This window comes from Eptesicus fuscus, chromosome 2 (genome assembly GCF_027574615.1).
Source record: "Eptesicus fuscus isolate TK198812 chromosome 2, DD_ASM_mEF_20220401, whole genome shotgun sequence".
NCBI lineage: Eukaryota > Metazoa > Chordata > Mammalia > Chiroptera > Vespertilionidae > Eptesicus > Eptesicus fuscus.
In genome coordinates, this window is record NC_072474.1 from 88,387,521 (window position 1) to 88,404,826 (window position 17,306).

General features: G+C 38.3%; 1 protein-coding gene and 1 long non-coding RNA gene across 3 annotated transcripts in view; one reads left to right on the forward strand and one right to left on the reverse strand.

Annotated features, from left to right (window-relative positions):
* The window catches only part of GABRB1 (gamma-aminobutyric acid type A receptor subunit beta1), a 368,333-nt gene that overhangs the window by 205,893 nt on the left and 145,134 nt on the right, over positions 1 to 17,306 (reverse strand). For both annotated transcript variants that reach the window (XM_008140278.3, XM_054723776.1), the window contains exon 4: positions 5,906 to 6,126. In XM_008140278.3, the coding sequence (XP_008138500.1) occupies positions 5,906 to 6,126 (221 nt within the window). The remainder of the gene's footprint in view (positions 1 to 5,905; positions 6,127 to 17,306) is intronic.
* LOC129150857 (uncharacterized) lies at positions 76 to 5,953 on the forward strand. The gene is made up of 3 exons (XR_008557612.1): positions 76 to 98; positions 4,963 to 5,049; positions 5,852 to 5,953. It is a non-coding gene; the product is annotated as an uncharacterized LOC129150857 (long non-coding RNA).

Consider the following 17,306-nt stretch of genomic DNA (forward strand, 5'->3'; position numbering starts at 1 on the left):
TTTGGGTTAAAACTCTGCTTTCAACATTTATGGTGGCTTTGCAAAATCAGTTTACCAAGTAAAGACTAGTGGGTGTACAATGCTACATTCTAGCAAAGGTGGGAATAGACATATGTGTCTGTTAAAACAGAGGGAAAATCTCAAAACAAATGAAAATGCTTACCTTTGGGGAAGAAAGGGAATGGGAGAGGGGTGGGGACAGCAAAGGAGGTAAGGTAAGACTTTGTTTTACATTTTGACTTTAGAACCATGTAAATGTTTTATATAATTATGAAATTACATTAACTTAATTTTAAAAATCCAAATCAAAAGCAAAATGAAGTAGACTAGTAGATTACCACTGCTGGTAAGAACTGTTCTAAACTGAAACGTAAAATATAACTTCAAACATAGTAATTCTACTCAATATCTGTAATGTGATATATCCTGAAGACAAAAAAAAAAGAAAAAAAGAAAAAGACTGCAGAGAAATCTTAACCTCCTTTTGGTAATCACATCACTAGTAACAATAATGCTGGTATTATTATTTAAAAGCTATTATGAATAATATATATATGCTCATGCATATATTATGTATATTTAATAGGATAAAGTAAATAAAAAAGCATGTTAATATATTAAAAATCAATATTTTTAGTGGAAAAGAAACAAAAATTAAGTCAAAGAAGTTGACTAAAAAGCTCTGTAATTCTAAACTTGAGTTGGAAACACGGTATGAACTCGTGATGTATCTTCTCAATGGATGGTTATCTAACATATAACTCTCGGACAAAGAGTGTGCAAGCTCGTATAACAGAAGATAAGGAAACTATCAGAGACAACTGGGGTCATGTTGAAAGAACTCAGGAGCCAATTTAAAGGGGCTGGCCCTGGCCAAAGATAAGACAAAATGAGAATCAAAAATAACAACAGCTACAGTGGATGGAAACAGACATGCCTGTTTATAACATGTGACTTCATGATGATAAACACACAAACAAACAACAAAATGCCAAACCTGAGTGATCACATTTGGGGTTTTTTGGGAAACAACTTGTTAATTTGAAAACTGATAAATGAGGGAGAATAATCAAATACAGATCCTATCTTCATTATTCCAACTTTACCTCAGGATTACCCAATAACTGATGAGGAAGAGTTCATCTTTAGAGAATAATTTAGTTAATAAATAAAGAAGGAGTGATAGAACACTGGCATTTTGCAAACTGTAAATAAATTTAGGGAAAGGTTATCAGAGGCTGCTAAAATTGTTACTGTTATGGCCTGAACTGTGTCCCGCGAAATTCATATATTGAAGTCCTGACCTCTTATATATGGTCTTTGCAGTGGTAATCAAGTTAAGGTGAAATCCTTAGCTTAGGCCTACTATGACTGGTGTCCTTATAAAAAGGGGACACAGAGATACACATAGAAGGAAGATCTGAGGAGACACAGGGAGAGGTCATCTACAGGGCAAGGAGAGAGGCCTGGAACAGATCCTTCCCTCATAGCCTTCAAAATAAACAAACCTGCAGCCTCCAGAACTATAGATTTTGTGATACTTTGTTACAGCAGCCACAACAAACTAATACAATTACATATAAATTAATGGGGTTATTACAGTAGATATATCAGATTGTCAATACCTAAATCTGCTCATCAATTTTCAGATCACAAAAAGAGATGTATCCAGGCATTTTGTCTCCTAATAGAAGTACACAATATGGCTTGGGAAGCAGTCTTGCCAATACACAACATAATAACTAATATAAGTCTGTCCAAGCCTCAGATGTGGGAAATAGAGGAACACATTTACAATAAGGAGATGTAATCATAAAAAATAACATGATTTAAAAATAATTACCAGGGGGAATAAAGGAATAGGACACATTTAGAGTAAAAGAGATTTCAGGTAATTCATCAGACAATAGTAGTGTGTATATCAGTTTGGACCTATCTCAGAGGGAAGGCAGGGGTGGGTGGGTGGGTGGGTAGGAAGAGATCAACCAAAGAACTTGTATGCATATATGCATAACCTATGGACACAGACATAGGGTGGTGGAGGCCTGGGGTGGGGAGGGCAGGCTAGAAGGGATCATTGGGGAAATAAAGGGGTGATATATGTAATACTTTCAACAATAAATATTTTTTTAAAATTTAAAAATGAAAAGTAAATAATAAAATTTGAGAGAGGTAAAGTTACTTTAGATTTCCTAGTATTGGTATCTATAAGAGTAGCATAAAATAGTATACAGTTCACAGTGTTATGGTAAAGATTAAATATAACAGTATCAGTAGAGTACTTAGCATAGAGCCTGAGGCATTATGAAGTTTCAATTATTTATTTAGTTAAAATGATGTGATAAGAACATCTTACTGTGTCTGCTTACAGTGTGTGCACACAAGTTCACATACATACTCTGCAACACACTTACTGAGTACCAGTGTGAGATAGTATTTGGCTGGAAGATTTTTACTGCCAATTCCACTGCCCAGTCTTACACATACCCTCAAAACCATCTGGCTCTGGGCTCACATTTGCTAGAAGCTGCAAAAAAGAAGCATTAAGGGACTTTGAAAGAAAAGCCAAGGCCAGGGTTAGGAGGGAAATGGAAACAAAAATGTCGTTTAAGGAGGTTAAATATGCCACTAAATGTCTTCCCAGAATTAAGTCATCCCATGCCTGCCATTTTCATGGAAAGATAAACACAGTCTTTCAGCACCCATAGGGCTAGGCCCTGGAGAAAATCAGAGTTTGCAGCCAGCTGGATCATGTTTGGACAAGAGGCAGAACACATCTGGTCATTAACAGCAATGATTGCTCTTGTGTTAAAAGTCATCATTTAGATATAAGAAAGGTTGCCACTGATAACTATCTTGAGTTAGGGGACCACATCCTACAAATTTTCATTTCAATTTTTCACACATTGATTTGGTTTGAGAGAGGGTATACAAAGGTTAAGGAAATAGAGTTCACATTTTCAACAAATACAATTTTGTTTGCATCACAGAAAAATAACTCTAAGACAGAAAGATAGAATATTATAAGAGAGTTACAAACAAATCTCATGGGCCTTTATGAGATTAAAGTGAAGTAAGGTATCAAATGAGAGAGTTTTTATCTGGTTAGGAAGATTGCAAAAGTCTTCATGGAGAAAATGGAATTTGAGAAAGGCTTAAAAAGATAGTAAGGAGAAAGTAGTAGTGAAGTGGGGGAAAGTCTTTGGGGATAGAGAAGGGAGTGCATATCAGTAGGGCTACAAGGTTGCCAGATAAAATACAACATGCTCAGTTAAATCTGAATTTCAAATAAATAGCAATAGTTGTTTGTTCTTTTTGTTTGTTTTGTTTTTTAGTATAGATATGATACATGAAATATTTGGGACATATTTAATTTAAAATGTCCTAGATATGTTCAGAGAAATAGTAAGTTGTTTTTAAAGGCTTAGAGGAAGAAAATGGGCAACAACGGGGAAAGACACTTCGGTTATACATAGAAGGTCTTAGATTCCACACAGAAGCTGAAAACATGCTTTTTATGTGGACTATGGAAAACTTTTTTTAGTGTGGGAGTGATATGATCTGACAAGCACTGTAGGAAAAATAAGATAGCAGTGATGAAAAGGGGAAAAAACTGAGACAAGAAATTGGCCAGGAAGTGACATATAGCGAGGATACTGAATTATTTAGGTGATGGGAATGGTTTGGAAATATAGATGGTTGAGACAGAGTAAAAGCAGCAGATTGGATCTCAGGGACAAAAGAGATGTAAAGTCAAAGATGCTGCATTTATGCCTATTGACTAGGGTGATAATGATATTGTTAGCAGCTGGGAAAGGAGTAGGACGGAAAAACAGATATGCAATAGGGCTCATGTCGGGAGGACCTGGCAGGGCATCCAGATACAGATGCTCAGTAAGCAATTACAAATATTTTTCTGTACTCAGTGATCTTGAGATTTTAGATACTTAAGCTGTTAAATTCAATGAGTTGGGCACTATTAGAAACAACAGAGGAACAAGTGATTGAATAGCAAAGAGAGAGAAGAACAAGAATAATGAAATAATTGTGTTGGGTCTTAGAAATCCTGAAGTCAAGGTCAGTCATCACTCTTCAATTATTCAGAGAAGTCAAGAGTGTGGATTGAAAATGGTGCTGGGAATTTTTGAAAACGCTGTTTTAGGAAGGTAACATGGATGAGGGCCACCATGGTTTGGGAGATTGAGGAGTAAATGGGTGATGAGGAAGTAGAGGAAACCAAAGGAGGGGTGCTCCAAGGGAACACAGGGGTGAAAGAGCCAGTAGAGAGGGAAGACTGGAGAATTTAATAAAAGAACGGAGCAAAGTCTGAAAAGAGTGTGTAGCAATAAGATTAAAGATAATCAACCACTAGGTTAAGTTCACAAGTTTCATCACAGATTTATTTTTTCCACTTGCATATTGTTTGGGGGTATTGGTAAATGTCCAGACATTAATTGTAGGATTTTGACCATTAACAAGAGTTTTAGCTCAAAGTCAATGGTGTGAGGAAGAACTTTTAAGGAGGCTGATAAACACTCTAGAATAGTAGGAAGATTTGAGGCTGAATGAGTCTCTGGATGTATAGCTTTGATCAGCTTTTCAAAGGGATCACAAAAGGACAAAAAAAATTAAAAAATCACTATTCCACATATCCTACAATAATACTAGTATGTCATAATTTTGATATTTCATAAAACTGACAGCTAATTTAAATTTTAGCCTAAAACTGTAGCCTAAAAGGACCCCTACTACATGAGGGTTAAAAATAGACCTCTATAAGTGTATGATACCTCTTTTCTACTTGATTCTCAAAGATATAAAGAATTAAAACAAAATCCACAATGGTGTAAAACATTGCTGATATAAATTAAACATAATCTAACTAAATGTAGATCTATTATGTTCATTGATTAAAAGACTTTAACATTTTAACATGTCAATTCTCCCCAAACTGTCCTACAGATTCAATGCAATCCTGATTATAATCCGAGCAGTCTATTTCGGTAGGCAGATGCAAAGGACCTTTAATATCCAAAGCAATCTTAAACAGTAAGTACAAAGTTGTGGGACTTGACTTGGTAATTTAACATAGCATTGTGGCAATTCAAATATTGTGAAACTGCCTAAGAATGGACAAGTAGAACAATAGAAGAGAAGAGAGCCTAGAAATAGACTCCTACTTATTCAGTCAAAGGAACCAATAAATGTTGCTGGAATAACTGGATAGCCATATGGAAAAACTATATCTCAATCCCTACCTCACATGTAATAAAAATTAATTCAATATGAATCATATGCCTAAATATACAAGTTAAAACATAGATATTTCAGTGAATAAAACCATGTTGGACATGTGCTGAGGGGTGGGGGTGGCTGGGGAGAGGTCAGTGGTAGAAAAAGGAGACATATGTAATACTAGATGTAATACTTTAAACAATCAAGAATTTAAAAAAACATACTTTGGATCTTCTCAAAGTCACCACAAATATTGTCCTACTTCTTTAAAATATTATTACCCAATTCCCTTTTATAATTAAGTAGTTATGCTGAATACTTAGAACACAGTTCAGTCTGGGTGGCTCTGAGATAATTAAGCAATTGGTTAAAAAATAGATAACTTCTACAATAACCTAGATGTGAATTCTGTCTGGCAAAGACATTTTCTTACTATTGTTTGTTACTTAAAGTTTAAGGCAAATAATTCACTCACCTTCAATGGTCAAAGTTGCCTAGATTTAGCTCAAATGATTCCAAAAGAGATTTTCTGGTCTTTAATATAATTGCATTATACAGATAAAAGATTCTATATATTTTCTTACTTGCTTCTCTCCCCTCTGCCCATTTCCTCAAGAAAGAAACATAAAATACAACAACAACAGTAAAACATGCAACACAAGCCACTCACCGGAGCCCATACAGAACTGTTCCGTCCGGATGCAGCCGGATCATTCGGTTTTTCACTGTAACCCCATGCACAAATGACTTCTTGTCATTCAGAAAGTACGTATCTGGTACCCAGAGTTGGTCAGCTACCCTGTTGTCTAGCGTGAGATTTAGCGGGACTCCAGAATAAGAAAGCCTTTTGTCTTTCCAAGACTGCTGGAAATACATGGTGAGTGTATAATCCTGTGAAATAAAGGAAACAAAAAAAATGTACTGTCGTCGTCGTCGTCATCATCATCATCATCATCATCATCATCATCATCATCATCATCATCTGAGGCCTTTTGTTAAGAACATGATAGCTTGTGGTATTGTGAATGCCCAGAAACACATGGTCCCGTCCTCCTGTCCCTTAAGAGGATACATTTGAGTATAATGACATCTGCACCTCTAAGGCAACCAATAGGTTAGAAGTGCTATAGCAATAATTAAATGCATGCACAGCCATTTCCACCAACAAAGGAAAAAACCATTTAGTTGAATTTTAATATTTGACATTAAGGTGATGATATCATGGGGAAGGTCAAAAAGAAAAATTATACAGAGCCATGTTCAGATATTATATTTACTACATGTTTGGAGAGAATGTTTGCTAAGTAATGACTAAAAATGTATGCACATAAAAGGAGAGGGTGTTTTGCAAACTGTGAATGCCTTTTGAATGAATACTGCTGTTTGCCTTATGAAGATTATTAATTCCATTATCTTAAGCTTTCTAGCAATGACAACTTGTCTAATAGTCCTGAAAGGTAATTTATAAAGCACATTGGATGGAGATGTTTATTTGGCCTGAGAACGACATCAGTGGTGGAACTGCTCATCAGTTCTCTTATCCTCATTCATGCTTTGTTTCAGGAATTTGTTTGAGGTCAGAGATAGGTTTGTACTTGAGTTTGCTTTCTCACCTCCTATAAAAGGTTACACTAAAGGGAATGATTATTTTAGATCTGTAGTTGTCTGTTTTTGTATTTCTTGGTTTTATTATTTTTTAATTTTAGAGTGAGGAAAGGAGAAAGGAGAGAGAGAGAGAGAGAGAGAGAGAGAGAGAGAGAGAGAGAGAGAGAATGTGTGAGAGAGAAGCCATTGATTGGCTGCCTTCCGCAAGTGCCCCAACTGGGAATCAAATCTGCAACCAGGGTATGTGCCCTGACTGGAAATCAAACCTGCCACGCTGTGGTGTATAGAACAATACTCCAACCAAATGAGCCACACCAAACAGGGTTAAAGAAATCCATTAATACAAATGATAGTTGTCCATTAAAAAAAATAAACGGTAGCAATGAAATCACAATGTCGGTGTACTGCCATTGCTTTACAGAGTGGAATGTACACTACATACAATTCACTAGTTGAGAAACATTGACTTACATCATGCCTCACATGTGGGCATACTGTACTTTATCTAGATCTCTAAATGGATATTTATGCATTTCTTAAGAATAACAGAATATTCAGTCTGGATAAAGAGTTCCAGTGTCCTTTAACCATTATATTCAAGAATGCTTATGCTATTTACTCAGAAACCATCTTATAATAATTCAAAGCTATTATTTCTTGTTCAATGACAAGGATATATGCTATTTGCTATTAATCATGCAATATTCCCTTTAAAGGTCTAAAACTTCCTTTCACCTTACCTTCAATTACAAAGGAACCCCCAGGTTAATACACAATTCTCTTGTTAATTGCTATCATTCTCATCTGTGTTCTCTTCAAATTCTTTACATCCTACATTTTCAGAGGGAAATGAATTATAAAAATACTGGATCTTAGATTCCAAAATACCTTGATTCCAAGATTTACCACATGCAGAGTTATGTAACCATGACCAACTAACCTAATCCCTTGTATTTTGAATGCCTCATTTTAAAAATAATAGCATTTTACTGGCTTATTGTGAGCATTACTTGGGAAAATTATGGTGAAGGTACTTTAGAAAGTATAACATGCTACACAAATATTATCTTCAAAATTGTTCATTGCTATTTAAAGATTTATATTATATGTCTAAATTACATATTCATAAGCATTTCCATTTTTAAAGAGATGTGTATTAAAGTACTTGTAGGCAGAGGACCTCTTTGACCATGAAAATAAGCAACCAACTGTGATCAATTGTAAGTTTTGGTGTTGGTTTCTTATTTGTAATTCAGCGAGTGTAAGAAAAGTAATAACTAGCCAAAGACATGTTATTGTAAATTTTGCCATAGGAATTAGCATGATCAGCAATAGAATACATGTTTCAATGTGGGGAGACGGTGGTGAGGGGAGGTGGAGGAGGGTTTAGGGTATAAATGGTGATGGATGGAGACTTGACAGTGTACAGATAATGTGTTGGAGAATTGTGCACCTGAAATCTATATAATTTTGTTAACTAGTGTCACCCCAATAAATTCAATAAAAAGGAAAAAATACTCATGCTAAATACCCATAAACTTCTAGAATCTCATGAGTGCTCTGAAGGATTTCCTCAGAAAAAGACCATGAAGTGAAATTTTTACTCCATATTATCCTCAATAGTCTTAATGTGTACTGGGGAAACAATTATTATTGTCAAGTATGAAGGATTATAATGACAAAATAAAACTATAATAATATACTAGTACACTATAATTAACCTTTTGCACTCAGATGTCGAGTGTGACCACACGGTTAGCATTAGAATAAAGGAATCGAGAAAAAAGCAAGCGAGTGCAAAGGGTTAAAATATAAGTTTGTGGTAAGTAAACATTGGATAGTGAAAAGGAGAAAATAATGTAAGCAGGAGTAATCTCTGCATAGAGTTAAATGTGTGTGTGGGGGGAGGAAGAGGGGGGGTTGTGGGTGGGTATAGATCTTCCCTTCTCTTTCTGCAAACTGTTTTGTTTCCTGTAGAGAAAGAACTATACACCAGTCAGAGAAAGATAAATATCACATGATCTCACTCATTTATCCTATATAATAAAAGCCTAATACGCTAAGTGTCCTGTCATCTGGTGACCGGTCGACTGTTCAACCAATCAAAGCATAATATGCTAATAATATGCTAAGGCCACTCAACTGCTTGCTCTGATGTGCACTGAACACCAGGGGGCAGACGCTCCAACCAGTAGGTTAGCTTGCTGCTGGGGTCTGGCTGATTGGGACTGAGCGAGATGGGCTGGACATGCTCTGGAGCCCTTCCGCAGTCCCTCCCCAGCCTGATCACGCACTAGTGGTGTCCCTCGGCCTGGCCTGTACCCTCTCACAATCCAAGACCCCTCAGGGGGTGTCGGAGAGCCAATTTCAGCCTGATCCCACAGGCCACTACCCTCAGGAGGGTGCCAGATGAAGGACTCATGGCTGGTGAGCACTGCTGCGGCAGCTCGAGCCTCTCCCAATAGGGACTGATAGGGCACGAGCACACTGTGGCAGGCACAGTGGGGCCAGGATGAGTGGGAGCATCAGGTAGGAGCTGCAGGCAGTGTTAGACTGCGGGTTTCAGTCCATGCAGGCCATCTAGAGGGGACCCACCTGTGCATGAAGTTGTGCACCAGGCCTCTAGTGGAATATAATGAACAACATAAACTGATTAACAAAAACAGAGACAGAGAAGAATCAATCAGACTGTCAAACCTCAGAAGGAAGGAAGGGGAGGGTAGGGATAAGGGGGAGATATCAACCAAAGGACTTCTATGCATGCATATAAGCCTAACCAATGGACACAGACACCAGGGGGGTGAGGGCATGAATGGGGGGTTGTGGGGGGGGGCAATGGGGAGATAAGGACACATATGTAATACCTTAATCAATAAAGAAAATAAAAGAACTATACACATGTAGTAAGATCTTTGCTCTACACAACTCACTCAATTTTCAATAAACATCGACTAAAAGTCACATCATGGTTTTATATTAAAGCAATAACTTATCCTATTTTCAAGAAGAAGTAATTCAGTGAAAACTTATGTATGCTCCAATGTTACACTTGGAAATGGGTGATATGGGACAAGCAACCTTCAGAACTTTTCTTCCTAAGCATGTCTAGGGTTATTATTTTAATCTATAACCTGGTTCTATGATAAATTAAATATAGACATATGAGATTCCTAACCTTAATAAAAACTTTTTGAAGTTAATGATAATGATAAACATTATGGAAAGACCTAAAGCACAGAAATCTCTTTTTTTTGTACCATCTACATTATACCATACTCAAGACAATAATCTCTTTCTCCCAGAGAGTGCTCTGGGGTTTTTATAACCCTTCATATCTACTATCACCATTGTTCTCCAAACCTTGTGAGATCGGCAAATTCTCTATGATAGACTTTATAATCTACATGTCTGAGAGATGATAAACTGTGCCTTAAATGCATTATTCTTTCTTTCTAAAGCTTGATATAAATATGAACAGTGACATCTGAATATAACAAAGCCTATAACATCATTTTGATATATCCTATTTTTATATAGAAATGAAAAGATTAAAATTGCTGTATTTTTTCTCATACAACAGATTTTCTATTAATTCATTAGTCCAAAGTGCAAGCACTCCAGGGAGAATGAAAATTCAGAAATAAATAAAAGGTATTAATAATCTGGTGGAAAACACTGAAATAATTTTTCTTCCCAAGTATATTTACAAGTATCCAATCTGCTTTCTCAGGTTTGTAAGCTACTCCTTAAATGGAAGTGGGACATATTTAGAAACTATAGGCCGTAGGGGATTCTTTGACACGGAGGCAAATTAATGGGATTAATGGGTGTGAGATTGCTAATGAAATTGGTCAGGCTAATTCAGGCATGACAAAATTTAATTCATTGAGGAAAAGCAAGATAGACTATAGCAAATTGGAGTACTCAATCGAGCTCCAGAAGGACATACTTTTAAAATCTAAAAATGTTTAAAGAAATAAAAAAATACTTACAACAAATGAAAGTCATTCTTTTGAAGAATAAAAATTACACTTGTTTTACATGCAGTTTAAATTCAGGGCAATTATTGCCCCCAGAAGCACATTAGGAACGTCTGGAGGCAGTTTGGTTCTGATAACTGGGAGTAATGCTGTGTGCTACTCGCATCTGTGGGAAGGGCCAGGGATGCCTCTACATACTGCACTGCACAGTACAGCGGCCTCAGCACAGAATTATTTGATTCAAAATGTCAGTAGTGCCAGGGTTAGGAAACCTAAATTAGATGAATATATATTTCTTTGTAGGATCAGTAAAAAATACCAAAATCGTCTATCATTATTTATTATGAAAAGTATGTATTCTAATATGTCTACCCTAAGACTTTCATATACCCCTCGACACTTTGTGAGTGGTGGCATTAGATCATTTATAATTTGCCACTTTCCCACGAGAAATCATTTGATACAAATCCATTAATTATCTAGCACCCAAATAGGGGGAAAGAGTTATGTGTTAGGCAATTTTATCAGTATGTGGTATGCATTTTACCCATATGAGCTCTAAGAAGACTTCACAGTGGGTTGGAAAAGTGAGCATCCCTTATTAGCTGCCTCCACAATCAGCACATTTCGGTCTAATTTGTCAGTAAAGAGACAAAATAGTGCTTTAACATCTTGCAGTATTGCATCTATTCATAAGGCCCATGTGAGCAATCCCTCCTTTTTAAATTATTTCAGAAAGGCCACATATATAATCAGTTATATATCCTATCTAATAAAACAGTAATATGCAAATTGACTGTCACTCCAACACACAAGATGGCCACCCCCATGTGGTCAAAGAAGGCCACCACAAGATATCCTGCAGGGAAGGGCAGTTGTGGGCGATCAGCCCAGCAGGGGAGGGCAGTGAGGGTTGACCAGGTCGGCAGAGGAGGGCAGTTGGGGGGTACCAGGCCTGCAGGGGAAGGCAGTTGGGGGCAACCAGGCCTGCAGGGACGGTAGTTGGAGGTAATCAGGCTGGCAAGGAAGCAGTTAGGCATTGATCAGACTGGCAACGAAGTGGTTAGGGGGTGATCAGGCTGGCAGGCAGAAGCAGTTAGGGGCAATCAGGCAGGCTGGCAGTCGAGCGGTTGGGAGCCAGCAGTCCTGGATTGTGAGAGGGATGTCCACTGCCCATTTAGGCCCAATACCACTGCCTAAACGGGCAGTTGGACATCCCTCGAGGAGTCCCAGATTGGAGAGGGTGCAGGCTGGGCTGAGGGACACCCCCCCGCCCCACCCCGTGCACGAATTTCATGCACTGGGCCTCTAGTATGTATGTATGTGTATATATATATATATATGTTTGTGTGTGTGTGTGTGTGTGTGTGTGTGTGTGTGTGTGTGTGTGTATCTCCAGGGTTCTTGCACACATTTTTATTTTATCTTTCATCATGTGAATATACATTATAAGGGGTCCCAAATACAAATTCCTCTTTCCTGAAAATTATTTATGCCAGTGTACTTGAACTCAATAGCTGCTCTTTCCAAAGCTAAGGTTGTTTTTCCCAAAGGAGGGCTGTAGTTGAGCTGTGCATTGTTGCTTACCACTTGTACAGTCCCTTTGTGATAGAAACTGCCCTGTCTACAGCCCTTGCTGATTAAGCAAGGCCAAGTTCTATATCATTTAATATTGTCTCCATCCACCCTGAAAATTGAGAGTAGAGGGGGAAGATGACGACTGGCAGGAATGTAGGAAGGGAGAGAGTGTGAGAGAGTGAGGGAGCGATAGAAGAGAGTGTGGACATGCGTGGTGTGTGTGTGTGTATGAGCTAGGGACAGGTAGATTCTGCAGGTCCTCCAAGGGGCTGCCAAACTGGGCAGTCTTAGATGGCGGAGCCCATGCACAATGCAGACACTTCTGGGCGGCCAGTGCGGGCACAGAGACCATGCCATCTTGAGAAACAGAACTGCTTGAGACTAGGATCCTGGCCTCAGCACCACCCAGTCTGGTCTCAGATGCAAACCAGGACCCTGCAGCCACTGGGGACAGAGACCTGTCACCATAGCTGCAGACCGACAGACAACAAGAATCCAGACATCCCGGCCACAGATTTCTGTGAGTCAAGGAGCCTATCCCCCCCTCCCTGCAGGCTTATGGGCAGCGCCATAATAACTGATAGTCCCGCCTCTCACAGGGCCGCAGCGCTGCTACAGGAATTTGAGCATGCGTTTGTGGACACCAGGAATCTGCTCCACACAACACAATCGGGCAGCCTGACTTCGATTACACAGTGCTACTGTGCAACACAGTCCCCCAAACTGACCAGGACCCCGATTCTCCAGGCGGCCTAGAGGTAGCCCTGAGCACCACTGACTTGACTCTGTTTCTTATCGCGTGTGCCTGGGATCCCTGACTCCCAGTGCATTCACACTAAGAGCCAGTGACTCCAATTCTTGGTGCATGCGCACACAGTGACCCTGATTCTCAGAGAGAGGCCGCAAGCAACAGAGACTCTGATACTTGATTCTTGGTGCAGGCACAGGGGAACTCTGACTCCTGGCACATGCTAGGGGACTCTGATTTTCGGCACACGCCAACAACGAGGTGCAGGCGGGGTCCCTGATTCTAGGTGTGCACACAAGACCACACTGAGCGCTGGTAACACTGACCCTGGGCGAGCCTGGTCCCCACCAACTCATGGCAGCCACACGTCTTAGTGTCGGAGCACTTCAGTGACACTCAGGTGGTGCAAAGCTCCCACTGCACATGGCCCAGGTCCACACAACTCGAAGTTTGAACCTTCTTGTGATAGTCAGAATGGGGAGACGACACAATCCCCCAGAGGAAAGAAAATGAGGAGTCATTAAGAAAGGAAATTAGTGAAATTAAAGCATGCAACATGACCAAAAAAGAATTCAGAGTAATGGTTGTGCAATTCATACATTGGATGGATGAGAAAATCAACAACCTATGAAAGAATCAGGAAGAAATGAAAAGTGATATAGCTACAATCAAAAACACCATGGAAAGTTTCAACAGTAGACTAGAAGAAGCAGAGGACCGAATTAGTGAGTTAGAAGATAAGGTAAGGAAACAAGCTCAATCTGAACAGCAACTTGATAAAAAAATTAAAAAGGAGGAGGAGAGCCTAAGGGAGCTTTGGGACGACATGAAACGAAGTAACATACGTATAATAGGGCTGCCAGGAGGACAAGAAGAGCAGCAAGGATTAGAAAATCTATTTGAAGAAATAATGACAGAAAACTTCCCTGATGTGGGGAAGAAAAAAGTTACACAAGTACAGAGAGTCCCAAGCAAAATCAATCCCAAAAGACCCACACCAAGACATGTCATAATTTCAATGGCAAATATCAACGACAAAGAGAGAATCTTAAAGGCTGCAAGAGAGAGACAGAGAGTTACCTACAAAGGATCCCCCATCAGATTATCAAATGATTTCACAAAAGAAACACATCAAGCTAGAAGGGAATGGAAGGAGATATACAAAGTGTTGCAAAGCAAAGAACTGAATCCAAGAATACTCTATCCAGCTAGACTATCAATCAAAATTGAAGGGGAAATCAGGAGCTTCACAGACAAAAAAAGGCTAAGGGAGTTTATCAACACCTAACCATCAATGCAAGAAATGCTAAAGGGAATGCTGTAAAAAGAAGACATAAAAAGGTAAGAAGGAACACAGCACAAAAATAGAAATGACTACATACAAGTACCTTTCAGTAATAACTTTAAATGTAAACAGACTAAATGCTCTAATCAAAAGACATTGAGTGGCTGAATGGATAAAAAAAAAAACATGACCCATATATATGCTTTCTACAAGAGACCCACCTCAGAACAAGGGACTCACACAGACTGAAAGTGAAGAGATGGAAAAAATATCTTTCAGGCAAATGGAAATTAAAAAAAGCTGGGGTAGCAATACTTACATCTGACAAAATAGACCTCAAAGTGAAGGCCATAACAAGAGATAAGGAAGGCCACTTCATAATACTAAAGGTATCAATACAACAACAGGATATAACCCTGATAAATACAACACACAAGGCCCTGAACACAAATGTATTCACGATACTAATAACCCCAAATAAAGGTGACCACTAGAGAAAAGAGAATTAGGGGATTAAAAAAAGAGAGAGAGAGAGTGCAAAAATGATATTGAGGAAAGGATAAAAGTAAGAGAGAAAAGAGAATAAAAAAGAAGGGGGAAAAACTATTTATATGGGGAGAAAACTCAATAGAACAAGAACTAATCCAAAAAATTGCAAACAACTATCACCCAGAGGTGAATGCAAACTACAAACACAACTAATAACAAGCGAGGAGAGGAAAAACAAAAGCAAAAAAAAAAAAAAAAAAGAGAGAGAGAAACAATCACACAAACAAACAAAATAGATAAAGGACTTAAACATAAGATGGGAAATCATAAAAATTCTAGAGAACTCCACAGGCAGCAAAATCTCAGACATATGCCCAAGCAATTTCTTCACTGGTACTGCTCCTAGAGCAATGGAAACTAAAGAGAAAATAAACAAATGGGACTACATCAAAATAAAAAGCTTTTGCCCAGCAAAAGAAACCATCAAAAAAACAACAAGAAAGCCCACTGCATGAGAGAACATATTTGCCAATGTCATAATGGTTTAATAAATTAAACCCTTTAGATAAAGATTTGATCTCCAACATCTACAGGGAACTCATACAACATAACAAAAGGAAGATAAACAATCCAATCAAAAAATGGGCAATGGACCTAAATAGATACTTTTTGAAAGAAGACAGAAGGAAGGCCAAGAAACATGAAAACATGCTCAAAGTCAATAATTATCCGAGAGATGCAAATCTAAACAACAATATGGTATCATCTCACACCTGTCAGAATGGCTATCATCAACAAATCAACAAACAACAAGTGTTAGTGAAAATGTGGAGAAAAAGGAACTCTTTTGCACTGCTGGTGGGAATGCAGACTGGTGCAGCCACTGTGGAGAACAGTATGGAGTTTCCTCAAAAAACTAAAAATGGAACTCCCATTTGACCCTGCAATCCCTCTTCTAGGAATATATCCCAAGAAGCTAGAAACACCAATCAGAAAATATATATGCACCCCTATGTTCACAGCAGCACAATTCACCATAGCTAAGATTTGGAAACAGCCTAAGTGCCCATCAGCAGATGAGTGGATTAAAAAACTGTGGTACATCTACACAATGGAATACTATACTGTGGTAAAAAAGAAGGAATTCTTACCATTTGCAACAGCATGGATGGACCTGGAGAGCATTATGCTAAGTGAAATAAGTCAGTCAGAGAAAGATAAATACCACATGATCTCACTCATTTGTGGAATATAATGAACAACATAAACTGATGAACAAAAACAGATCCAGAGACAGAGAAGCATCGATCAGACTTCAAACCTCAGAGGGATGGTAGGGAGAGAGATCAAGCAAAGGACTTGTATGCATGCATATAAGCCTAACCAATGGTCATGAACACAAGGGGAGTGAGGGCATGAGTGGGGGAGGTTGGGGTGTTAATGGAGGGTTGAAGACACATATGTAATACCTTAATCAATAAAAAAAGAAAAGCAAATGGAGAGTCGATATCCTGTTTAAGATCACTTGATCCACAGGCAGGCAAGAAACTTGTGCCTGGCTCAAAAAGATGAGATGGACCAATCATAGTCTTCTCTTAGAAATTTGCTATTGGATAAAGGATCTGAGACAAGAGATGTATGACAAAGGTCATGATATTAACAGTGCAAAGGTCATGATATTAACCAGGGCTGCACTGCTATTATGAGGTTTTGAGGTGGGAGAGACTATGAATGAAAAGAAGAAGCCAGCCTACAAAGGAAGAAAGAAAATAAAGATGTAGAAAATAGCCATCAGAGGAAGGGTCTGATATTGTTATAGAATGAACAATCAAGTTCACGGAGACTTTCTACTTTTTATTTCTAGTTCTTGTGAGGTCTGGGCTTGTTCAATAATTCAATCTCTAATGAGCACTCTTGTCTCATTATGACAAACTCCACTTTCCTTGTGCTAAGTTGATTCCATCTTTATTTCCTCTAATCAGAAAGAGCCATATTAATGATGCTGATCAACATCCATATTAGAATCTCATTAAGCAATAATTATACACATTAAGGAAACCCAGGAAAAACAATCATCTGGTCCATCTCCTGATGTAAAAAAAAAATAAATAAAAGAGGTATTATGAGAAATCTGAGACCCAGAGCTACTAAATAACTGAATAAAAAGGGGTGGGGAAGACATATTGGTTTTATTAACCAAGAGAGCAAAGAGAGAAGGAAAACATTTACTTCTATCAAGACAATTCTCTGTCAACCACGATGACAATTACCAAGAGAAGTAACCTGGAGACTAAGTGTAATAAGTAATACCTCTTGTAAAGATAGAACAAAAAAAACCATACAATTTGCATCTCATGAAAACAAAGTATAGTAATAAATGGCCTGA